General features: G+C 42.5%; 1 protein-coding gene across 1 annotated transcript in view; it reads left to right on the forward strand.

Moving 5' to 3' along the window:
* Positions 1-26,641, forward strand: part of KLHL4 (kelch like family member 4) — a 131,821-nt gene that overhangs the window by 102,726 nt on the left and 2,454 nt on the right. The window contains exons 8-9 of the mRNA XM_082264350.1: positions 17,851-18,063; positions 21,277-21,448. Coding sequence (XP_082120476.1) covers positions 17,851-18,063; positions 21,277-21,448 — 385 coding nt within the window. The remainder of the gene's footprint in view (positions 1-17,850; positions 18,064-21,276; positions 21,449-26,641) is intronic.

Genomic DNA, 26,641 nt, shown 5'->3' on the forward strand with positions numbered 1-26,641 from the left:
TTAGCTTAATATCTTATTAATCTGATTAGCCACTGGATCACTTTTAGAAGTGGCAGGAGGGGTTGCCCACCCCCCTCCGACCACTTTGTTAGTTCCGCCCTTTGGTGACGTCACGCGCCTTCTACGTTGCGGTCCAAGCTGGTCCTACAGTTAGCCTATCCAGAAGACGTTGAGTGCCGGCACTCTCCTCGTCTCCAGCCACCATCTCAGCCTCGACATCCAGGATCCCGGATACACCTCGCTACGCCCACAATTGGGTCTTTTCCCATTGGATGATCCTTGTTTTTACTAATCTATGTGAGTGTGCATCTGTCAAGTTTAAACCTCCCATAAATATTATTATTATTATTAGAGGCGCTCTTCTTGTCTCTCCTTTTACTTAACCCACAGAGCTGACTTCACTCTACTGAAGAGCCTGCCCTTGCTTCATGTTACCCACCACCAGTCCATTTGAAGTATACCCATCCCCCCCTCTATGGACTTTTTTATGGACTAAGTTTACCTATTGATGTTTTTTATTGCTGCCTTCCCTTGTCTTCTACTTTGAGCACTAATATTGACTCTGAACCGCTGTTTTAGTGGTTCTCCGGCTTATCTGGATGATCACTGATGAGGAAAAGGGAAGCAGTCATTTTATTTATCAAACATTTATTTATGATTATCAAACATGTGTTTATGATTAACCACTTAAGCCCTGGAGGATTTGGCTGCTCAATGACCAGGCCCTATTTTGCGATTCGGCACTGCGTGATTTAACGGACAATTATGCGGTCGTGTGACGCTGTACCCAAATGAAATTGATGTCCTTTTCCCCCCACAGAGCTTTCTTTTGGTGGTATTTGATCACCTGTGCGATTTTTACTTTTTGCGCTATAAACAAAAAAAGAGCGACAATTTTGAAAAAATGTTCACTTTTTTTTTATAGGAAATTCTCAAAAAAAAAAAGTAAAAATCAAAATTTTTTTAACATTTAGGCCAATTTGTTTTCTGCTACATATTTTTGGTAAAAAAAAAAAATCGCAATAAGCGTATTTTGATTGGTTTGCGCAAAAGTTATTGAGTTTACTAACTACGGGAAAGATTTATGTCATTTTTATTGTTTTTTTTTTTTTAAACTAGTAATGGCGGCGATCTGCGATTTTATTTGCGGGACTGCGACATTGCGGCGGACAGATCAGACCCTTGACTGACATTTTTGACACTTTTGTGGGTACCAGTGACATTACTACAGTAATCAGTGCTATAAATATGCACTGTTACTGTCAAAATGACACTGACAGGGAAGGGGTTAACTTTATTGGTGATGAAGGGGTTAAGTGTGTCCCTAGGGGCGTGATTCTAACTGTCAGGGGGCGTGGCTTGTTAGATCATCACAGAGACATACGATCCTACGTAGCAGGATCGCATAGCCTCTGTGATGATCTAAGGGAGAATGATGTAAACACAGCCGTCTGTCTTTCTCCCTCTCCTGAGGGAGATCGCGAGTGGCCGGCGGACATCGGAGCCGCCGGTCACACGCGCGGGAAAGGCAGGTAACGAGCGGGGGCGGGAGTGCGACGGCGGCGCTCGCTCGCCCCCTACAGGCTCGTTGGCGAGCGACGTAGGTCTACGTCGCTTTGCCCAGGAGCGGCTGACTACCGCAGTAAATAGTCATGCGGCAGTCGGCAAGTGGTTAAGCAGATATATTGGATGTAAATGTTGTGAGAAGTCATATTATTCAAAAGCCATTTACAGCTCCAGATGTAAGAATGCTGTCTAGCTAGACCTTTGAAGACCCGTTCAGCTAACGTACTTTGGAAGTGTACTTTGGAAGTGTGGAACATGTGAAATGACCATCCGCATATCAAGGAATGTCACCAAAGACTCAGATGTGACTTCAAAGAAACGTTAGTTAGCTAGGTGCCACCCACTTCAGAATGTATAAATTGTATTAGGAGTCCTAGCCAGCTAGAGCAATGTTTATCAAATCAACAGAATGTAATGTAACGGAATTGCTCTCCAAACATGTCTCTACCTACATGTTTGTCTAAATAAATATAATTTTCAATCTGGCTTCAACAGTCAAAATGTTACTGAAACCCATGAGTTCTGGGGTTTCCCCTACATCACCAATGAAAAAATAGGTTGCGCTACTTATCAGAAAATTAATATTAAAGTCCAAAAACTACAAATTTAGTCCATGATGACATAAAAATTACCACTTGCCGACCGCTCACAGTAATCCTACTGCGGCAGCGCGGCTCCCCTTGGTCCGGTGACGTAGACCTACGTCACTGGACTCCTAGTGCTTTCGACTGTGCACACGCGCCCCCGGAGGTGCGCTTTAGCTGTGTTTAGACACAGCGGGAGTCTGGCCGGAGGAGGTTTGCCGCCTCTCTTCCCTGATCATCGGGGAAAGTGTGAGAAGACCCGCCTGCTTATGTAAACAAAGCAGGCGGATCTTCTCAGTGACAGACAGGAGGAGATCACAGGATTCAGCATAGCTGAACCTGCGATCTCTGTCTGTGTTACAGAACCCCCTCCCCCCACACACATCAGTAAGCATGAGGCATACATTTAACCCTTTGATCACCCGTAGGGTTAACCCATTCCCTGCCAGTGTCATTATTACAGTAACAGTGCATATTTTTAGCACTGATTACTGTAGTAATGTCACTGGTCCCCCCAAAAGTGTCAAAAATGTCAGTTAGGGGTCCGATCTGTCCGCCGCAATGTCGCAGTCCCGCAAAAAATCGCAGATCACCGCCATTACTAGTAAAAAATAATAAGCAATAAAAATTACATAAATCTTTCCCGTAGTTAGTAAACGCGATAACTTTTGCGCAAAACAATCAAAATACGCTTATTGTGATTTTTTTTACCAAAAATATGTAGCAGAAAACAAATTGGCCTAAAATGTAAAATAAAATGTGATTTTTTAATGAAAAATATTGGTTTTTTTTTTTTTTTTTCAAATTGTCGCTCTTTTTTTGTTTATAGCGCAAAAATTAAAAATCGCACAGATGATCAAATACCACCAAAAGAAAGCTCTATTTGTGGGAAAAAAAAGTACGTCGATTTTTTTTGGGTACATTGTCGGGCGACCGCGCAATTGTCCGTTAAACTAAGGCAGTGCCGAATCGCAAAATAGGGCCTGGTCAGGAAGGGGGTCAAATCTTCCGGTCTTAAAGTGGTTAATTAAGTGAAGAAAAAAATGGGTGAAACACTTGATAATTAGATTATTCAACAAATATATATATATTATTAAAAAATAATTAGTAAAGTTTATATAAAAAATATAGGAAAATTAAGTGAAAAATTATTGGGAAAAAAATGCTGTGAAAAAATATGAAGTGTCCACAAAGATCGTCAGTGAAGAAATTATTTATCACCACCACTCGTGAATCCGTCACCCAAAGATAGTTGGCTCCTTACCAGAAGATTTGACCATAAAGGTTTAAATCGGGCACCACAAGAGCCTCTGAATAAAGGTACAGACTTGAGATCCTAGTCCTTAACACACTGCAGTTCCAACACGAGTGGCTATGAATGTTACCTCGCCATGGAAGAAACAATAATAATCCACCATAGTGTGAAAACATTTAGCACTTTATTAGTGGTAGAGAGAATAAAACGTACAAACATCCAGGTAAAAAAGGCAGTAAACCAAATGATAATTGCATGTAAAAGAAAGCCGGCCCGCTCTATCCGCTCCACTCGTCCTTCCGGCATGGCACGCGGTCACGTCAGCACATTGTGACCCGACGTGTTTCGTCACAAATGACGTCCTCCTGGATGATTGCTGAGTTCAGGAACCGATCCGGTGGGTTGCAGCAACTGACCACAGAGATTATCTGAGGACAGAAGGCCTCAGCTAAACTCTATGGTCTAGGAGGACTAGAGCGACACCATGACGTCACTTATGGTTCCGGTCCAATGCCATTTTTTTTTTTTTTAAAAGCTTTAGTGCCAGTTCACACATATGTGATGTGGGAACCCTGCGAGTCCGCTGCGGGTTCCCACATCGCACTCGACTTATAGGCAGTTCACACTGCCATATGCAAATCGCTGGGAGCGTCAATACAAAGTTAATGATACCCCTAGATCAGTTTGCATATCGCAGTGCGAACTGTCAATTCGGACAGGAATCGGACACCCATGCGATCCGATTCTGATACGGACCAAAAAAAGGGTGCTGTGCGACTTTGGTCCGAATGCGATGCAAATTCAACCATACAATCTGTACGGCTGAATTCGCAACGCACAGACATCGCATATGTGTGAACCGGCACTTAAATCAATGTTTTTTTCTTCTAATGTTTTCCATTGTAGAGGTCCCTATAAACTCCAGATCTCTCCATAAAGATGACCTGTCATGCTTTGTTATCGCACGGGATGTTTACATTTCTTGCGATAGCAATAAAAGTGATAAAACTTTTTTTTTTTTTTTTTTTTAAAGGGACAGTGTAAAAAGAACAAAAACGTAATAATGATAAAAAAAATGTAATAGCGCCCCCATCCCCCCATGCTCACATGCATATGTAGGTCACCCACATATGTAAACGTTTTCTCGCACCACACATGTGAGGTATCGCCGCAAATGTTAGAGCGAGAGCAATAATTCTATCACCAGACCTCCTCTGTAACTCTTAACGGGTAACCTGTAATAAAGTTTAACCACTTACGGACCAGACCTATTCCTGACTCTTGTTGTTTACAGGTTAAAATCAGTATTTTTTTTTGCTAGAAAATGACTTAGAACCCCCAAACATAATTTTTATATATATACATATATATATATATATATATATATATACAGTATATATATTTTTTTTATTTATTTTTTTTAGCAAAGACTCTGGAGAGTCTGGTGGTCATTGCCACGGGGTATTTGCGCAGCAGTCTTTCAAACGCAATTTTTTTGGAAAAAATACATTTCACTGCATTTAAAAAAAAAAACGAAACCGTAAAGTTACCCTAGTTTTTTTTTCTATAATGTGAAAGATGATGTTACACCGAGTAAAAAGATACCCAACATGTCATGCTTCAAAATTGCGCATGATCGTGGAATGGCGACAAACATTGGTGCTTAAAAATCTCCATAGGTGACTCTTTAAAAATTTCTACAAGTTTAACCACTTAAGCCCCGGAGGATTTGGCTGCTCAATGACCAGGCCCTATTTTGCGATTCGGCACTGCGTGATTTTAACGGATAATTGCGCGGTTGTGCAGCGCTGTACCCAAATAAGATTGAGGTCCTTTTTTTCCCCACAAACAGAGCTTTCTTTTTGTGGTATTTGATCACCTGTGCGATTTTAATTTTTTGCGCTATATACAAAAAAAAAAGACAATTTTGAAAAAATAACAATATTTTTCACATTTTTTTATATGAAATTCTCAAAAAAAATGTAAAAATCAAAATTTTTTAACATTTTAGGCCAATTTGTTTTTTGCTACATATTTTTGGTAAAAAAAAATCGCAATAAGCGTATTTTGATTGGTTTGCGCAAAAGTTATTGTGTTTACTAACTATGGTAAAGATTTATGCCATTTTTATTGTTTTTTTTTTTTTAACCACTTAAGCCCCGGAAGATTTTACCCCTATTCCGACCAGGGCCTATTTTGTGATTCGGCACTGCGTGACTTTAACGGACAATTGCGCGGTTGTGCGACGCTGTACCTAAATGAATTTGACATCCTTTTTTCCCCACAAACAGAGCTTTCTTTTGGTGGTATTTGATCACCTGTGCGATTTTTTGATCATGCGCTATAAACAAAAAAAGAGCGTCAATTTTGCAAAAATAACAATATTTTTGAAATTTTTTTATATGAAATTCCCCAAAAAAAATGTAAAAATCAAAATGTTTTAACATTTTCAGCCAATTTGTTTTATGCTACATATGTTTGGTTAAAAAAATCACAATAAGCGTATTTTGATTGGTTTGCGCAAAAGTTATTGCGTTTACTAACTATGGTAAAGATTTATGTAATTTTTATTGTTTTTTTTTTTAACGAGTAATGGCAGCGATCTGTGATTTTTTTTTTTTTACGGGACTGCGACATTGCGGCGGACAGATCGGACCCCTGACTGACATTTTTGACACTTTTGGGGGTACCAGTGACATTACTACAGTAATCAGTGCTATAAATATGCACTGTCACTGTAAAAATAACACAGGCAGGGAAGGGGTTAACTTTATTTGTGATCGGGGGGTTAAGTGTGTCCCTAGGGGCTTGATTCTAACTATCAGGGGGCGTGGCTAGTGAAGTAACCACAGAGATATGCAATCCTATATAGCAGGATCACATAGCCTCTGTGCTTACTTCAGTGAGAATGACAGACGGTTGTGTTTACATCAGTCGTCTGTCTTTCTCCCTCTCCTGCGGGAGATCGCGAGTGGCAGGCGGCCATCGGAGCCGCCGGTCACACACGCTGGCTCCCCAGGGAAAAAGCGGGAGCGTGCCGCCGGCGGTGCGCGCTCACCCCCTACAGTCTCGTGGGCGAGCGACGTAGGTCTACGTCGCTTTGCCTGTAAGCGGCTGAGTGCCGCAGTAAATCTACGTTAGGCGGGGCGGAAGTGGTTAAAGTTACAGAGGAGGTCTAGACCTCACACCTCACATCTACACTAAAAAAGAAAAAAAAAAGAAAAAAATGAAATTTTTTTTTCTCATCATGAAAAAAATGGGCCCTTTAAGGCCGTTGGGAGGAAGCGACGTATGACGTCGCTCCGTTCCTCCAAGGCCATAGAGTGGAGTGGGGGCCAGCTTGCCCTTGGGAGGAAGCAATGTATAACTGCGGCGGGCGGTCCGGAAGTGGTTAAAGCGTCACGATTTTTAGGTACCGTAGTTTGCCGCCATTCCACCAGTGTGTACAGTTTCAAAGCATGACATGTTGGGTAGCTTTTTACTCATCTTTCTTATTTTTTTTTTAAATTGGGTTATATTTAAATATATATATATATATATATATATATATATATATATATATATATATATATAAATATATATTTTTTTTATTTCATTCAAGTGTATTTTTTTCCCAAATGCATGCGTGGTTCTGGTCATATGATTTACTTTTATTTTTTTTCGTAAAAATACCATACTAATTACACAAAAATCTTTCTTTTATTGTACAAGAAAAATTGTAATGCTTGTCCCTTCGGATATTTTCGAATGAACTGTCATGATCAGCTCCCGAAAGCTGTGTACTAATGATCAGATTATTGTACGATCGCTGCGAAAGCAGTATTTTTCATCTACGTTTTTCATCGGGTGTACTAGACATTAGTCTGGAAAAATGATTGGTTGGCTCTAGATAGAGAGATACAAATGTTACTTTGTATCTCTCTATCTCACATCTGAGCAATGTTTATAAACAATGTTACTTAGTATCTTCCGTCTGATCAATGTTTATAAACAATGTTACTTTGTATCTCTCTATCTCCCATCTGAGCAATGCTTATAAACAATGTTACTTAGTATCTTCCGTCTGATCAATGTTTATAAACAATGTTACTTTGTATCTCTCTATCTCCCATCTGAGCAATGTTTATAAACAATGTTACTTTGTATCTCTCTATCTCCCACCTGATCAATGTTTATAAACAATGTTACTTTGTATCTTCCGTCTGATCAATGTTTATAAACATTGTTACTTTGTATCTTCCATCTGATCAATGTTTATAAACAATGTTACTTTGTATCTCTCTATCTCACATCTGATCATTGTTTATAAACAATGTTACTTTGTATCTCTCTATCTCCCGCCTGATCAATGTTTATAAACAATGTTACTTTGTATCTTCCGTCTGATCAATGTTTATAAACAATGTTACTTTGTATTTATCTCCCGCCTGATCAATGTTTATAAACAATGTTACTTTGTATTTATCTCCCGTCTGATCAATGTTTATAAACAATGTTACTTTGTATTTATCTCCCGCCTGATCAATGTTTATAAACAATGTTACTTTGTATCTCTCTATCTCCCATCTGTTCAATGTTTATAAACCTTGTTACTTTGTAAATAAAAATGACATAAATCTTTCCCGTAGTTTGTAGATGCGATAACTTTTGCGCAAACCAATCAAAATACGCTTATTGTGATTTTTTTTTTTTTTTTTGCCAAAAATATGTAGCAGCATACAAATTGGCCTAAAATGATTAAAAAAAATTAGATTTTTTTTTTTTTTGGGGGGGGGGGGGGATGTTATATAGCAGAATGTGAAAAATATATATATTTTTTTCAGAATTGTCTCTCTCTTTTTTTTTTTTTTGTCGCTTTTTTTGTTTATAGTGCAGAAAAATACCACCAAAAGAAAGCTCTATTTGTGGGAAAAAAAAGGATATCCATTTTATTTGGGTACAGCGTCGCATGCCCGCGCAATTGTCCGTTAAAGTAACGCAGTGCCGAATGGCAAAAAAATGGCCTGGTCATTAACGGGGGGGGGGGGGGGCAAATCCTTCCGTTCCAGAAGTGGTTAAAAAAAAGCCTATATAACCCTCAGGAGAACTTTGAACTCCATTAAGTCCCCTGCGCAGGGACTTGTAATGTGTTTCTCTTTTGTATTAAGTCCCCTTTAACCATTAAGAACCCTTTCACACGATCGGAGCGATTAGGTTCACCTATCCATTTTTCAGGCAAACCTGGACCCATTGTCCTCTATGGGGAGGCGGATATTATTATAATAATATCAGTGGACATGTGTCTGCTGAGACCCACCTGGCATCTGAACAGACGAGATCCGCTGAAAACAGACGGATAGTGATACGTTCGCCATCCATCCCGAGGGTCGGATCGGATCGGATATAAACAGACATGCTGTTCGTTTTTATCCGATCTCTCATAGAGGAAAGCGGGACTCTGACAGGTCCATCTCTGTACAGTGAGCAGAGGCAGACCCGTCATCCCCCTGCTCTGCGGGGATCAACGGAGCGATCCCCTCTGAGTTATCGGAGGCCCCCCCCCCCCCGTGTGAAAGGGGCCTAAAAGAAACTTTCAAAGTTCATCCAAACCACCCCCCCCCCCTTCCACCTGTATGATTACATAGTTCTTAGAGTACAAAAAGGGTCAGTAAGTAACTTTTCAGGTTTTTTTTTTTTTTTACCCTTTCATTTCAGAATTTCTCATTGACTCCACCAAAAGTCTGGGTAAATGACAGTTCCCAATTTCACTCAACTCCAATCTTATATAATACGAAGAATAAAATAAACTATATACACAATGTATACAGCCTGGTAGTGCTTTCACCTTTCTATCAATCTACTAGTGATTGATCCGAGATCATCTCCTGTTTTATAATTGGCAGTTCACCTTTGCCTGATAATATAGAATTATTGTCTCCGAATGCAGAATGATTTAGGGCTCTTTCACACGGTCCGCCTCCGTAGGCGGATCCGTGTTGGTCAGCAGGGATCGATCTGCGATCCCCGCTGAGCCGGCGGATGACAGCTCCGTCTCCGCTTGCAGAGTGGAGAGGGAGGTGTCTCAGCCCCCCGCTGCCCTCTATGGGGGATCGGATGAGAGCGGACCGCCTGTCCGCTCTCATCAGATCCGATCCGATTACTGAACGGATGGAAAAATAGGGTTTCCATCAGTCCAGATTTCACGCACAGGATCGGATACGGATGGCAGCGGGTGTCAGCGGAAGTGTCTCTGCTGACAACCGCTGCCCCATAGAGCTGCATGGAGGATCCGATCAGATCCGCCTAAAAAACTGACAGGCGGATCTGATCGGATCGCCCGTGTGAAAGAGCCCTTACAGTGCCTTGAAAAAGTATTCACACCCCTTAAAATCTTCCCACATTTTGTCATGTAACAACCAAAAACGTAAATTGTATTTAATTGGGATTTTATGTGAGAGACCGACACAAAGTGGCCATAATTGTGAAGTGGAAGGAAAATGATAAATGATACAAATAAATCTGTGAAAAGTGTGGCTGCATTTGTATTCACCCCCCGGAGTCAATACTTTGTAGAACCGCCTTTCCCTGCAATTACAGCTGCAATTCTCTCTGGGGATGTCTCTACCAGCTTTGCACATCTAGAGAGGACATTTTTGTCCATTTTTCATTGTAAAATATCTCATCTCTGTCAGATTGGATGGAGAGCGTCTGTGAGCAGCAATTTTCAAGTCTTGTCACAGAATCTCAATGTGATTTACAGTCAGGTCCATAAATATTGGGACATGAACACAATTCTAATATTTTTGGCTCTATACATCACCACAATGGATTTGAAATGAAACAAAACAAGATGTGCTTTAACTGCAGACTTTCAGCTTTAATTTGAGGGTATTTACATCCAAATCAGGTGAACGGTGTAGGAATTACAACAGTTTGTATATGTGCCTCCCACTTTTTAAGGGACCAAAAGTAATGGGACAGATTAACAATCATAAATCAAACTTTCACTTTTTAATACTTGGTTGCAAATCCTTTGCAGTCAATTACAGCCTGAAGTCTGGAAGGCATAGACATCACCAGACGCTGGGTTTCATCCCTGGTGATGCTCTGCCAGGCCTCTACTGCAACTGTCTTCAGTTCCTGCTTGTTCTTGGGGCATTTTCCCTTCAGTTTTGTCTTCAGCAAGTGAAATCCATGCTCAATCGGATTCAGGTCAGGTGATTGACTTGGCCATTGCATAACATTCCACTTCTTTCCCTTAAAAAAAACTCTTTGGTTGCTTTCGCAGTATGCTTCGGGTCATTGTCCATCTGCACTGTGAAGCGCCGTCCAATGAGTTCTGAAGCATTTGGCTGAATATGAGCAGATAATATTGCCCGAAACACTTCAGAATTCATCTTGCTGCTTTTGTCAGCAGTCACATCATCAATAAATACAAGAGAATTAGTTCTATTGGCAGCCATACATGCCCATGCCATGACACTACCACCACCATGCTTCACTGATGAGGTGGTATGCTTTGGATCATGAGCAGTTCCTTTCCTTCTCCATACTCTTCTCTTCCCATCACTCTGGTACAAGTTGATCTTGGTCTCATCTGTCCATAGGATGTTGTTCCAGAACTGTGAAGGCTTTTTTAGATGTTGTTTGGCAAACTCTAATCTGGCCTTCCTGTTTTTGAGGCTCACCAATGGTTTACATCTTGTGGTGAACCCTCTGTATTCACTCTGGTGAAGTCTTCTCTTGATTGCTGACTTTGACACACATACACCTACCTCCTGGAGAGTGTTCCTGATCTGACACACATACACCTACCTCCTGGAGAGTGATCCTGATCTGGCCAACTGTTGTGAAGGGTGTTTTCTTCACCAGCGAAATAATTATTTGGTCATCCACCACAGTTGTTTTCCGTGGTCTTCCGGGTCTTTTGGTGTCGCTGAGCTCACCGGTGCGTTCTTTCTTTTTAAGGATGTTCCAAACAGTTGATTTGGCCACACCAAATGTTTTTGCTATCTCTCTGATGGGTTTGTTTTGTTTTTTCAGCCTAATGATGGCTTGCTTCACTGATAGTGACAGCTCTTTGCGTCTCATATTGAGAGTTGACAGCAACAGATTCCAAATGTAAATAGCACACCTGAAATGAACTCTGGACCTTTTATCTGCTCCTTGTAAATGGGATAATGAGGGAATAACACACACCTGGCCATGGAACAGCTGAGCAGCCAATTAAGTATTCAAAAGTGAAAGTTTGATTTATGATTGTTAATCTGTCCCATTACTTTTGGTCCCTTAAAAAGTGGGAGGTACATATACAAACTGTTGTAATTCCTACACCGTTCACCTGATTTGGATGTAAATACCCTCAAATTAAAGCTGAAAGTCTGCAGTTAAAGCACATCTTGTTTGTTTCATTTCAAACCCATTGTGGTGGTGTATAGAGCCAAAAAGATTAGAATTGTGTCGATGTCCCAATATTTATGGACCTGACTGTAGGTCTGGACTGTGACTGGGCCATTCTAACACATGATGAATATGCTTTGATGTAAACCATTCCATTGTAGCTCTGGCTGGATGTTTCGGGTCGTTGTCCTGCTGGAAGGTGAACCTCCGCCCCAGTCTCAAGTCTTTTGCAGACTCTATCAGGTTTTCTTCTAGGATTGCCCTGTATTTGTCTCCATCTATCTTCCCATCAACTCTGACCAGCTTCCCTGTCCCTGCAGAAGAAAAAAATCCCCACACCATGAAGCTGCTACCACCATGTTTCACAGTGGGGATGGTGTGTTCAGGGTGATGGGCAGTGTTAGTTTTCCCCCACACATAGCCTTTTTCTTTTAGGCCAAATAGTTGAGCTCCTTCTTCCACATGTTTGCTGTGTCCCCCACATGGCTTCTCCCAAACTGCAAATGGGACTTCTTATGGCTTTCTTCCACCAATGGCTTTCTTCTTCTCACTCTTCCATAAAGGGCAGATTTGTGGAGCGCACGACTAATAGTTGTCCTGTGGACAGATTCTCCCACCTGAGCTGTGGATCTCTGCAGCTCCTCCAGAGTTCCCATGGGCCTCTTGGCTGCTTCTCTGATAAATGCCCTCCTTGCCTGGCCGGTCAGTTTAGGTGGACGGCCATGTCTTGGTAGGGTTGCAGTTGTGCCATACTCTTTCAATTTTCCCATGATGGATTGAACAGCGCACTGAGATCTTCAAAGCTTGGGAGATTTGTTTATAACCTAACCCTGCTTTACATTTCTGTTTACAGTTTGGGAGAAGCCATGTGGGGGACACAGCAAACATGTGGAAGAAGGAGCTCTGCTCAGATGAGACCAAAATTTAACTTTTTGGTCTAAAAGCAAAACGCTATGTGTGGGGGAAAACTAACACTGCACATCACCCTGAACACACCATCCCCACTGTGAAACATGGTGGTGGCAGCATCATGGTGTGGGGATGCTTTTCTTCAGCAGGGACAGGGAAGCTGGTCAGAGTTGATGGGAAGATGGATGGAGCCAAATACAGGCCAATCTTAGAAGAAAACCTGTTAGAGTCTGCAAAAGACTTGAGACTGGGGCGGAGGTTCCCCTTCCAGCAGGACAACGACCCGAAAACATCCAGCCAGAGCTACAATGGAATGGTTTATATCAAAGCATATTCATGTGTTAGAATGTCCCAGTCACAGTCCAGACCTAAATCACATTGAGAATCTGTGGCAAGACTTGAAAATTGCTGTTCACAGACGCTCTCCATCCGATCTGACAGAGCTTGAGATATTTTGCAAAGAAGAATGGGCAGAAATGTCCTCTCTAGATGTGCAAAGCTGGTAGAGACATCCCCAAAAAGACTTGCAGCTGTAATTGCAGGGAAAGGCGGTTCTACAAAGTATTGACTCCGGGCGGGGGGGGGGGGGGGGGGGTGAATACAAATGCAGCCACACTTTTCACAGATTTATTTGTATCGTTTATCATTTTCCTTCCACTTCACAATTATGGCCACTTTGTGTCGGTCTATCACATAAAATCCCAATAAAATACATTTACATTTTTGGTTGTAAAATGACAAAATATTGAAAATTTCAAAGGATTATGAATACTTTTTGAAGATGCTGTATATAAAGATAACTTGTATTTTAGGTTACGCGGCCCTTTAAATCCATGAAGTAATTGGAGGGCATTTAATATATTCCGTGGCGTTTTCGCACTAAGCACTTTTCCTGAATTGCGACTGCAGCAGATTTTTTTTTTCTAACCTCTTTTTCTTAATTGCAGCAGAATATCATTTCTTTCATGTGCCCTTTGTGTAAGGATGCAGCTGCGCCATTAATGACTCCTCCAACATCGCCATTCAGCTCCGCCGTCTCTCCCGGCTGATTATTTATGCAGCTGCTGAACGGTTCCCTCAATCACAAGCTGTTTATTCCGGCGATATAAACTCGCCATTAACCCATCGCTATCGCTTTATCACTTTTTATTCAGGAAATCCCTAAAAATAGGAGGGCCGGTCTTGGCACGCGGTGCACGGATCCTGACATCTCAGCAAATGCGTGGAAATCTGGCACGGATTAGGCTGAGTGTCTGCGCACTGGGAACATTGTTAGGCTCCATTCACGCCAATGCGTTTTTTTCATGCTTTTTGCAGAAATGAAGGACAATTTTTTAACATGAGTTCCCAGGGCTTTTTTTCTCAGAGAATAGGTGCAGGAACTCTTCCCTTCCGAGTCACCCGTTGACTCCTCCCCCCTACCCACCTCCGAGCAACGCTTCTTGGTTCCACCCCTAACCCACCTCCCAGTACCACCCTTTTTAGCGAATAAAGAACCAAGTATAATTTGGAATTTTTTAATGATAACAAGAAAGGCAATAAAAGAGATCTAACAACAATGGACACCCCTGTGACAATAGATCCACCCCAATAACAATGAACTCCCAGCAGCTAGCATCAATAGACCCTCCGGCAGGCAGCAACATTAGAATCCTCCCTCAAAAGTAGATCCCTCCCAGCAACCATTGACCCCTCTGCAACAGACCCACCACCAGGAACAATCGATCCCCCAGCAGCAACAATAGACCTCCCCAGCAAAAATAGATTCCCCTGGCAGCAACAATAGACCTCCCCAGCAAAAATAGATTCCCCTGGCAGCAACAATAGACCTCCCCAGCAAAAATAGATTCCCCTGGCAGCAACAATAGACCTCCCCAGCAAAAATAGATTCCCCTGGCAGCAACAATAGACCTCCCCAGCAACAATATACCCCCCCCCAACAAAAATAGATCTCCTCCAGCAACAATATATTCCCCAGTAGCCAGCAACAAAGACCCTTCCCTCAACAGTAGATTCCTCCCAGCAACTATTGACCCCCCCCTAGCAACATAAGACCCATTCCTAGCAACAATAGATCCCCTACGAGCAACAGAAGACCTCCCAGCAACAATAGACCCCCATTCCTCCACAAAAATAGATCTCCTCTCTCCTAGAGCCAGCATCAATAGACCCTCCAGCATACCCCAGCACCCCTTGCCATTACATACAATTAGTTTTGGAGGTGCCGGAACTGCGTTCCCCTACGTTCCTTCTAAAAAATAGCCCTGTGAGTTCCTATGGAACACGTTCACATCAATGCATTTTTTGTGCCTCTGCATTTTTAGGGACGGGCCGGGGGACTTTTTTAAGCGGAAAACAGTGCTTTTTTCCTGCTTTTTTGGTTCAATAGACTTCAATGGAGAAGCTGCATGTAGTGCATTTTTCCTGCGATTTTGCTGTGATTTGCATTTTTAAAGGGTAACTCCACTTTTGTAGGGGAAAAAAATCAGCATGATTGAATGTTATTAAAAATGACCTTTCCTTTTCAATCTGCAGCTGTTGTAATTTTCTGAAAATGCAATACAATATGGCCGCCAGGAGCTGTTCTGTACACAGAATGTATACTGACCACACCCCCAGAAACATCATTTCCTGCTTGTGTGATTGGCTCACCAATTTTCCCAGAAGTCTGCACTAAGATACAAGTCAGATTTCTGGCATCCCCTGCAACAAAAATTTCATTTTTGGTGAGATAATCCTAATAGGAACACGTCTAAAGGGACGCAGGCCCAGCAGATTTCCTCATAAGAGCTCTGCAGCTGCCACAGCTGATAGATAATTATGAAATTGATACAACAGCTGCAGATTGAAAAGGAAAGGTGGAGCGTCCCAGAACAAGAGCGGCACCGCTCTGCCGTCATTTGATGGTGGGCAGGCGGCAAGTGGTTAATGACCAGACCATTTTTTGTGAGTTATTTTAACTGACAATTGCGCGGTCGTGCGACGCTGTACCCAAATCAAATTGATGTCCTTTTTTTCCCCATAAATTGAGCTTTCTTTTGGTGCCATTTGATCACTTCTGCGATTTTTATTTTTTGCGCTATAAACAAAAAAAGAGCGACAATTCTGAAAAAAAAACAACAATATTTTTAACATTCTGCTATATAACATTCCCCCCAAAAATATGTAAAAATCAAATTTTTTCATTATTTTAGGCCAATTTGTATTCTGCTACATTTTTTTGGTAAAAAAAAAAAAATCACAATCAATGTATATTAATTTTTTTGGTCAAAAGTTATCACGTCTACAAACTAGGGGAAAGATTTATTTCATTTTTTATTTTATTTTTATTTTTTTACTAGTGATGGCGGCGATCTGCAATTTTTAGTGGGACTGCGACTTTGCGGTGGACAGATCGGACCCCCAACTGACATTTTTGACACTTTTGGGGGGACCAGTGACATTACTACAGTAATCAGTGCTAAAAATATGCACTGTTACTGTAATAATGACACTGGCAGTGAAGGGGTTGAGACAGTGGGTGATCAGACTATAACCACTGATCCAGTAGACTCCTGGGTAACTATACCCACTAATCCAGTAGACCCCTGGGGAACTATAACCACTGATCCAGTAGACCCCTGGGGAACTATAACCACTAATCTAGTAGACCCCTGGGGAACTATAACCACTGATCCAGTAGACTCCTGGGGAACTATACCCACTAATCCAGTACCACTGATCCAGTAGACTCCTGGGGAACTATAACCACTGATCCAGTAGACTCCTGGGGAACTATACCCACTAATCCAGTAGACTCCTGGGGAACTATACCCACTGATCCAGTAGACTCCTGGGGAACTATAACCACTAATCCAGTAGACCCCATGGGGAACTATAACCACTGATCCAGTAGACCCCTGGGGAACTATAACCACTAATCCAGTAGACCCCTGGGGAACTATACCCACTAATCCAGTACCACTGATCCAGTAGACTCCTGGGGAACTATAACCACTGATCCAGTAGACTCCTGGGGAACTATACCCACTAATCCAGTAGACTCCTTGGGAACTATACCCACTGATCCAGTAGACTCCTGGGGAACTATAACCACTAATCCAGTAGACCCCTGGGGAACTATAACCACTGATCCAGTAGACCCCTGGGGAACTATAACCACTAATCCAGTAGACCCCTGGGGAACTATAACCACTGATCCAGTAGACCCCTGGGGAACTATAACCACTAATCCAGTAGACCCCTGGGGAACTATAACCACTGATCCAGTAGACCCCTGGGGAACTATAACCACTAATCCAGTAGACTCCTGGGGAACTATACCCACTAATCCAGTAGACTCCTGGGGAACTATAACCACTAATCCAGTAGACCCCTGGGTAACTATAACCACTGATCCAGTAGACCCCTGGGGAACTATAACCACTAATCCAGTAGACCCCTGGGGAACTATAACCACTGATCCAGTAGACTCCTGGGGAACTATACCCACTAATCCAGTACCACTGATCCAGTAGACTCCTGGGGAACTATAACCACTGATCCAGTAGACTCCTGGGGAACTATACCCACTAATCCAGTAGACTCCTGGGGAACTATACCCACTAATCCAGTAGACCCCTGGGGAACTATAACCACTGATCCAGTGGATCCCTGGGGAACAATAACCACTAATCCAGTAGACTTCTGGGGAACTATAACCACTAATCCAGTAGACCCCTGGGTAACTATCACCACTAATCCAGTAGACGCCTGGGGAACTATCACCACTAATCCAGTAGACCCCTGGGTAACTATCACCACTAATCCAGTAAACCCCTGGGTAACTATCACCACTAATCCAGTAGACCCCTGGGGAACTATAACCACTAATCCAGTAGACCCCTGGGTAACTATCACCACTAATCCAGTAGACCCCTGGGTAACTATCACCACTAATCCAGTAGACCCCTGGGGAACTATCACCACTAATCCAGTAGACCCCTGGGGAACTATAACCACTAATCCAGTAGACCCCTGGGGAACTATAACCACTAATCCAGTAGACCCCTGGGGAACTATCACCACTAATCCAGTATGTTGTCTTCCTATGACTAAAGGTTGTCCATCTTTTCTGATCTATAAGACTAACACATGTATATTGATTTCATCCTTCAGGCTGTATGCGGTGGGCGGCAGGGACGGCAGTTCTTGTCTTAAGTCCATGGAGTGCTTTGATCCACACACAAACAAGTGGAGTATGTGCGCCCCGATGTCCAAGAGGAGGGGAGGTGTAGGAGTGGCCACATACAATGGATTTCTCTACGCCATTGGAGGACACGATGCCCCGGCATCCAACCATTGTTCCCGCCTATCAGATTGTGTGGAGAGGTGAGAAAATGGAGAGATCTCTTTCTTATTTACTGATGTGGTGGGTGAGATGGAGAGTTTACCAAACTGTAAACTTTTTGTAAAGTAGTCATCATTACCATCATCATCATCAACAACAATTGTCATCTTCATCATCATCAAACAGAAGCATTATTTAAGGCCCAACTACAACCAAAATCTTTTGGCTCCTCAATTTTTCATTGTGGCCACCACTGGAGCAGATCCCACCTCATGTCTTGCATGGTCATCAAAGCAGAAATCGAAGGAGATTATTTATTTTTTGTTTTTGATAGTGGAAGGTTTGGAACATCTGATTTTCATCCCTTCCATGGTTGGGTGATTGTAGGCAGGTTGATGTGTGGAGCAGAGACAATAATTCACACGGGCAGGTGCAATAGAATTGAACATTATTGAAAGGATGCAGTAACAGTTCACAACAAGCCTGATGGGACAGCCACCCAGCTGGGCACCCTCACGGTTCAGTAGCGAGACAAAGTTGATTCCAGCCGGACTGACAGCGTCCGCTGAGAGGGGGCAGAATGCTGCCTGGCCACCTGGTCCCAATCAGGAGTCAGTCCAGAAGTGATTAGGCCCTACGCTTACCCTCCTCATCAGGAACCTTTCCCTAGTACTGATACTGTCCCTCACAGACAGGATACCTATCCCTACCCTGTCCACTCACCAAAGCGCGCCAAAACTTGGGAGCCAGGGCCTTAAATAGGCTCTGCCTGACCCAAGAGGGAAAGTGCAATAGAATTGAACAGTATTGAAAGGATGCAGCAACTGTTCACAACAAGCCTGATGGGACAGCCACCAAGCATCCAATAGGATAGCTTCCCCAATGACCCAGGAAACCATAGAAGCTGGGCGCACTCACGGTTCAGCAGCGAAACAAAGTAGATTCCAGCCGGACTGACAGCATCTGTTGAGAGGGGGCGGAATGCTGCCTGGCTATCTGGTCCCAATTGGGAGTCTGTCCAGAAGTGATTAGGCCCTACGCTTACCCTCCTCATCAAGAACCTTTCCCTAGTACTGATACTGTCTCTCACAGATGGGGTACCCATCCCTACCCCGCAAACTATCCAAAACTTGGGAGCCAGGGCCTTAAATAGGCTCTGTCTGACCCAAGAGGGCAAGTGCAATAGAATTAAACAGTATTGAAGGGATGCCGCAACAGTTCACAACAAGCCTGATGGGACAGCCACCCAGCTGGGCACACTCACGGTTCAGTAGCGAGACAAAGTAGATTCCAGCCAGACTAACAGCCTCTGTTGAGAGGGGGCAGAATGCTGCCTGGCCATCTGGTCCCAATCAGGAGTCAGTCCAGAAGTGATTAGGCCCTACGCTTACCCTCCTCATCAGGAACCTTTCCCTAGTACTGATACTGTCCCTCACAGACAGGATATCTATCCCTACCCTGTCCACTCATCAAAGCACGCCAAAACTTGGGAGCCAGGGCCTTAAATAGGCTCTGCCTGACCCAAGAGGGCAAGTGCAATAGAATTGAACAGTATTGAAAGGATCCAACAACAGTTCACAACAAGCCTAATGGGACTGTCACCCAGCATCCAATAGGATAGCTTCCCCAATGACCCAGGAAACCATAGAAGCTGGGCGCACTCACGGTTCAGTAGCGAGTCAAAGTAGATTACAGCCGGACTGACAGCGTCTGTTGAGAGGGGGCAAACTGCTGCCTGGTCATCTGGTCCCAATCGGGAGTCAGTCCAGAAGTGATAAGGCCCTACCCTTACCCTCCTCATCAGGAACCTTTCCGTAGTACTTATGCTGTCCCTCACAGACAGGATTCCTATCCCTACCCTGTCCACTCGCCAAAACTTGGGAGCCAGGGCCTTAAATACACTTCTTGCCTACATGTTCTCCGGGGATGGCAGCATCGTATTTCTCAGGGTGGGTTTCCCGATGGTAACAACAGTGAACCGCACCTGTGTAATGTGGGTTGAAACGATCACTTGTAGTCGCCACTGGAAGCCCATTCAACAAGGAGTAGACATGTGCAGTTCATTTAGTTTCAAATTTAAATTTGGACAACATTTTTGTTATTCAACTAATTTAAACAATTTCAAAATAATGAAACAAAATTTCAGGCGAAATTCAAATACGTCGTTTTCAAATCAAATTTGAATAGTTTTCAAATTGGTTTTGAATTGAATTTGAATTTCCGAAGAAAATAAAATAGAATTGAAAATAAAGGAATAGAAAAGAAAAGAATATAATAGAAAATGAAAGAATAGAATATAATATAATAGAGTAAAACAGAACAGAATAGAAAATAAAAGAATAGAATGGAATATAAAGGATATAACCATCTTCCAAAATTAAAATTTTGAATAATTTTGATTTGAATGCAATTTGATTTGAATGGAATATATAACAGCTTCAACTCTTCTGGGAAGGCCGTCCACAAGGTTTAGGAGTGTGTCTATGGGAATGTTTCACCATTCTTCCAGAAGCGTATTTGTGAGGTCCTTCTCTGGAGAGAGTCCAGAAAAGGACCTCACAAATGCTCTTCTGGAAGAATGGTCGAACATTCCTATAGACACACTCCTAAACCTTGTGGACGGCCTTCCCAGAGGAGTTGAAGCTGTTATAGCTGCAAAGGGTGGGCCAACTCAATATTGAACCCTACGGACTAATGCCTCGTACACACGCATCGATTATTGGCCATGAATTTTCGGCCAATGTCCGATCGGTCGATTTTCGGCTTGTTAGTATGATGCTTTCGACAACCGACTTTTCGGCCGAATAAAATCTAGTGTGCAGGCTATAAAAATTTTTTGGGCTGTCAACACAACGGCCGATTTTTGGTCAGTCAGTACAGATTTCGGCAGACAAAAATCTGATGAGCAAGACTGGGCATGCTCAGAGAAGAAAAAACACACGGAAAGTAAACCATCACATGACATCACTTCTGAAGTATATTTTTGTTGGCCGAGAAATTTCGTGTGCAGTCTAGGCACATTCCAACCAACAAAACACAACTTGGACAAAAGACGGCCGATCGGTCGGCCGATAATCGTTGCGTGTGTACGAGGCATTAGACTGGGATGTCATTAAAGTTCATGTGTGTGTAAAGGCAGGTGTCCCAATACTTTTGACAATATAGTATTTTAAACTTTAACGTTGAGTCTACTTTAATTCATATACTGGTATTGCTTACAAAACTGACCTAACAAAACTTTGCTCCAATTAAAGATATGACCCGAAAACGGACAACTGGACGACTGTGGCCCCGCTGAGCGTTCCCAGAGATGCCGTCGGAGTCTGCGCACTCGGTGACAGATTGTACGCTGTGGGCGGATATGACGGGCAAACGTACCTCAACGCGGTGGAGTCTTACGACACGCAGACCAATGAGTGGACACAGGTGGGTTACAAACATTTCTCCCATTGATTCTGGGATTAAAAGCTTCTTACCAGTTCAGCTCCCCCCCCCCCCCCACTCCCTTTACACCCTCCTATGGAGCAGAGCAATTTAACTTTTCTGCTATGGACCAGTTTATTAGTAGGGATGGGCGAACGATTGGGCATGAGTTCGGGCCGAACGTTTGCCTGTTCAGCCATTCGCCAAACACCCGAATTTGAAGCGTGTTCACACTCTGCAATGCACTGAGCGCCACACAGTGCATTCTGCGCCCTGATTGGGCAAAGCTTTGCAGTGTAAACTGGTCATCAACTTTCAATGGGCTTCCCCACTGATAGCTAAACAGTAAAAAATTGCTGGTAAAAAAAAAAAATCAAAGAAAAAAACTGCATGCCCCCCAAAATCCATACCAGACCCTTATCTAGATATGCAGCCTGGCAGGTCAGGAAGGGGGGGAGGAGAGCGAGCACCCCCCCCCCCCTGAACCATACCAGGTCACATGCCCTCATAATGGGGTGGGGGTGTGCTTTGGGGCTGCTGGGCATGTGACAACCCCTTCTGAGATCACATGCCCAGCATGCACCAGTCCCTGATGTCAGAAGAGGGAGGTGCCACTTGATGACGTAGCTAGGTGGCCCCGCCCCTTAAATGTCAAAGTGCAGAGGAGGCATTCAGTGCGAGGCCTCCCAGGAGTTTTTGATTTATTCTTATTTTCGGGTCGGCGGGCGATGTGATTGACGATGGATTTACATCAAGGGACGCCATTTTTTTAATTTTTTAACCACTTCTGGACCGGAAGGATTTGCCCCCCTTAATGACCAGGACATTTTTTGCGATACTGCACTGTGTTATTTTAAGTGACAATTGCGCGGTCGTTCGACGGTGTACCCAAATACAATTAGTGTCTTTTTTTTCCCCACAAACAGAGCTTTCTTTTGGTGGTATTTGATCACCTGTGCGATTTTTATTTTTTGCGCTATAAACAAAAAAAGAGCGACAATTCTGAAAAAAAAAAACTATATTTTTTTCACTTTCTGCTATATAACTTTCTAAAAAAAAAAAAAATGTAAAAATCTAATTTTTTTTACATTTTAGGCCAATTTGTTTTCTGCTACATATTTTTGGTAAAAAAAAATCACAATAAGCGTATTTAGATTGGTTTGCGCAAAAGTTATCGAGTCTACAAACTAGGGGAAAGATTTATGTCATTTTTATTGTTTTTTTTTTTTTTTTCTAGTAATGGGGGCGGTCTGCGATTTTTAGCGGGACTGCGACATTGCGGCGAACAGATCGGAGCCCTAACTGACATTTTTTACACTTTTGGGAGTACCATTGACATTACTACAGTAATCAGTGCTAAAAATATGCATTGTTACTGTACTAATGACACTGGCAGGGAATGGGTTAACACAGTGGGGGATCAAGGGGTTACAGTAAATGTGAGCCTAGGGGAGTGATTCTAACTGTGGGGGGCGTGGCTTGTGAAATTACCATAGAGACTTGTGTTCCTATATAGAAGGATCACAGGAGCTCTGTGATCTTTCCAGGGAGAAGAACGGTCAGTTGTGTTTACAACATCCGACCGTCCTTCTCTCTCATCGGGGATCGATCGCGGGTGTCAGACAGCAATCGGAGCTGCCTGCCCCGTGCATTGGAGTCCCCGCTGCTTAGTGGGCGCGGGAACGCGCCGCCAGTGGTGCCCGTTTGCCACATAGCTGCAGGCGTACGACCGACATAGGACTACGTCAGTTTGCGCAGGAGAGCCACACTGCTGCAGTAAATTGGCGGAGTGCGGTCAGGAACAGGTTAAATTCTAATAAAGATCATTTTGAAAAAAAAAAAAAGAAATATATTGAATATTTTTTCAACCACTTCCCGCAAACTGATGTACCCGTATGTCGGCTCGGAGAAGTGGTTGTAGCGGGATGATCTGCAGCTGCAGGCAATCACTCCAGTATTGGGTTTTTCGAGCCGGCGGGAGATAACAACCGTCCACAATTGGTAAACTGTTGATGAGGACGAGGGCCCTCTTCTCCCCATCCCAGGCGTTGTGGTTGTAGGAGGGAAGAATATTGAAATCTGGAAACCCCCCGCCCAAACAAAAAAGGGGTGCCCCGGATACCACCTTCCCATGTGGACGGGTACATTTGTAACTATTTGGCAATGCATTGTACCACAATCATAATGTTCGTGTCATTTTAAACTATTTTAAACCTTTTTTTTTTTTTTATTCAATTTTTATTGAGTTTTCAAAAGGAATAAACAAATAAACAACAAGGTAGGTACTATTGGGGTTACATACTCGTCTGCATGGTCATACAAGAAATATTGAACATAGCATCAAGGAATAATACTTTGTACATTGAACATCAAGGAATAATACTTTGTACATTGAACATTGAAGAAAACGATTAGATTGGTACAGTTACATGTGATTTATTTAAAAAAAACATGTTGAACTACAAATTATACAGTAAAGAGTTTACTTTTAATAAAAAAAACAAAAAAAAAAAAAAAACAAATAGAAAAATAAAATTTTTTAAATAAATATTTTTTTTTCTACATATTTTGTCTGCGCATAAAAATAAAATTTAACCAAAGGAAGGCCTTGTTTGGTTAAAAATAAATAAATAAATAAATAAAAATAAATGTATTATTTTATATTGACAAAGTTATTACCGAATAAACAGACCAAAACATGGTCCATAGGGGGTGCAGGAGCTGAACCGGCTGATATGTTAATGTAACAAGTTCAAAGAAAATGTACAGTAAGACAGAAGAGCCGCCGTACGGGGATGGAGACGCAGTTTTTGATGCCCTCAGGCCACTGCCTGCTTTCTAAAATGCTAAAATATTCCATGTGGAGATCTGGAAAACATCGTTGATGGCTTTAAAGTGGAACTGTCAGCATGTTAATATATAACTAAAGGCATTTTTTTATTTTTTTTATTTTGGATGGAGTGGAGGGGGATTAATTTTTTATTGCTGTCTGTGCCCCCCTCCCTCTGTTTCTGTTCTCATAGAAAATGAAATAAAATCCCAGATTTTGAGTTGTCACCAGAACAGGAATAGAAGGAGAAATCTTCCAATGGGGACACTAGTTCTGGTGACACCCCAGGATTCCCTCACTTCTCACTTCCTGTTGTGGCTATGGGACAAAAAAAAAAGTGTTTATAAGAATAAAAAAGATTTGCATTTGGATACATTTTAAAGTGATATAAACTGTATCATTAAACAAACAAAAAATAAAATTGCTTGACTTTCAGTGTGCATGCAACAGTGACGTCACTGGCAAGTTTAGGAGATATTTGCTGTACCTGGGCAGGACAGTGGTGTAGTGGGCAGGACAGTGGTATAGTGAGCAGCACAGTGGTGTAGTGGGCAGGACAGTGGTGTAATGGGCAGGACAGTGGTGTAATGGGCAGGACAGTGGTGTAGTGGGCAGGACAGTGGTGTAGTGGGCAGCACAGTGGTTTAGTGGGCAGCACAGTGGTGTAGTGGGCAGCACAGTGGTGTAGTGGGCAGGACAGTGGTGTAGTGGGCAGCACAGTGGTTTAATGGGCAGCACAGTGGTGTAGTGGGCAGCACAGTGGTGTAATGGGCAGGACAGTGGTGTAATAGGTAGGGCAGTGATGTAATGGGCAGGGCAGTGGTGTAATGGGCAGCACAGTGGTGTAGTGGGCAGCACAGTGGTGTAGTGGGCAGCACAGTGGTGTAATGGGCAGCACAGTGGTATAGTGGGTAGCACAGTGATATAGTGGGCAGCACAGTGGTATAGTGGGCAGCACAGTGGTGTAGTGGGCAGCACAGTGGTATAATGGGCAGGACAGTGGTGTAGTGGGCAGCACAGTGGTGTAGTGGGCAGCACAGTGGTGTAGTGGGTAGCACAGTGGTGTAATGGGCAGGACAGTGGTATAGTGGGCAGGACAGTGGTGTAGTGAGCAGCACAGTGGTGGAGTGGGCAGCACAGTGGTGTAGTGGGTAGCACAGCGGTATAGTGGGCAGGACAGCGGTATAGTGGGCAGGACAGCGGTATAGTGGGCAGGACAGCGGTATAGTGGGCAGGACAGTGGTGCAGTGGGCAGCACAGTGGTGCGGTGGGCAGGAGAGTGGTGTAGCGGGCAGGACAGTAGTGTAGTGGTTAGCACATTCACCTAACATCAAAAGGGTCATTGGTTCAAATCCCAACCACGACACTACCTGCCTGGAGTTTGCATGTTCTCCCGGTGCCTGGGTGGATTTCCTGCAGGCTCTCCGGTTTCCTCCCACACTCCAAAGACATGCTGGTAGGTTAATTGGCTACGGTCTAAAGTAGCCCTATTATGTGTATGAATGCTAGTTAGGGACCTTAGATTGTAAGCTCCTTGAGGGTAGGGACTGATGTGAATGTACAATGTATATGTAAAGTGCAGCGTAAATAGATGGCACTATATAAGTACCTGAAATAAATAAATAATGTACCTGTTCCTTATTAAAGACTTACCTGTAGGTACAAATCCAAAAAAGAGTTTACTGTGTCTTTAACTGAACACAGGATCACATTGTTCCTAGAACATAGTGAAAATATTTGCATATATCACCCTCTAGTGGCCAAATAGAATAATGCTAGTGTATAAGACATTAAACTTAGAAAACTTGATTTTATGTAATAATAATCTAAAAAAGTACAATAATAAACATAATACTGCTACTAATAATAATAATACATCAACAAGAAAACAGATTTCTTTTTGTGCCAGTAAAAATATGTTAGTAAAAGAGACAAATCACAGAATTAAAATTGCAGGTAAATGTATTTAGGTTTTTTAACTGTAAAACATGTACAGTACATTTTTATAAATTTAAAAAATTATAAAAAGTATTATATAATTACAAAGGCAGACCATGTTCTTTTTGTATAATCTACAAGTTTGAGCTGTCCTGTAACAGCCCAGGTTCTGCTCTGCATTCATTTATAAAATTAAATCTCTTTGTGTACCTTTCATTCAAAAAGTAATTATTATGTGCAAAAAAAAAAAAAAAAAAAAATATATATATATATATATATATATATATATATATATATATATATATATATATATATATATATCAAAGAGAGAAAAAAAAGCCCCTTACTAACCCTTAATTAAGATGAATTGTGTTTTTTTTTTTATTAACTTTAAACCCTTCTTGCCTTTAGAGCCTATATATATATAT

This window comes from Pelophylax lessonae (genome assembly GCF_965119305.1).
Source record: "Pelophylax lessonae genome assembly, chromosome: 7".
Classification (NCBI taxonomy): Eukaryota; Metazoa; Chordata; class Amphibia; order Anura; family Ranidae; genus Pelophylax; species Pelophylax lessonae.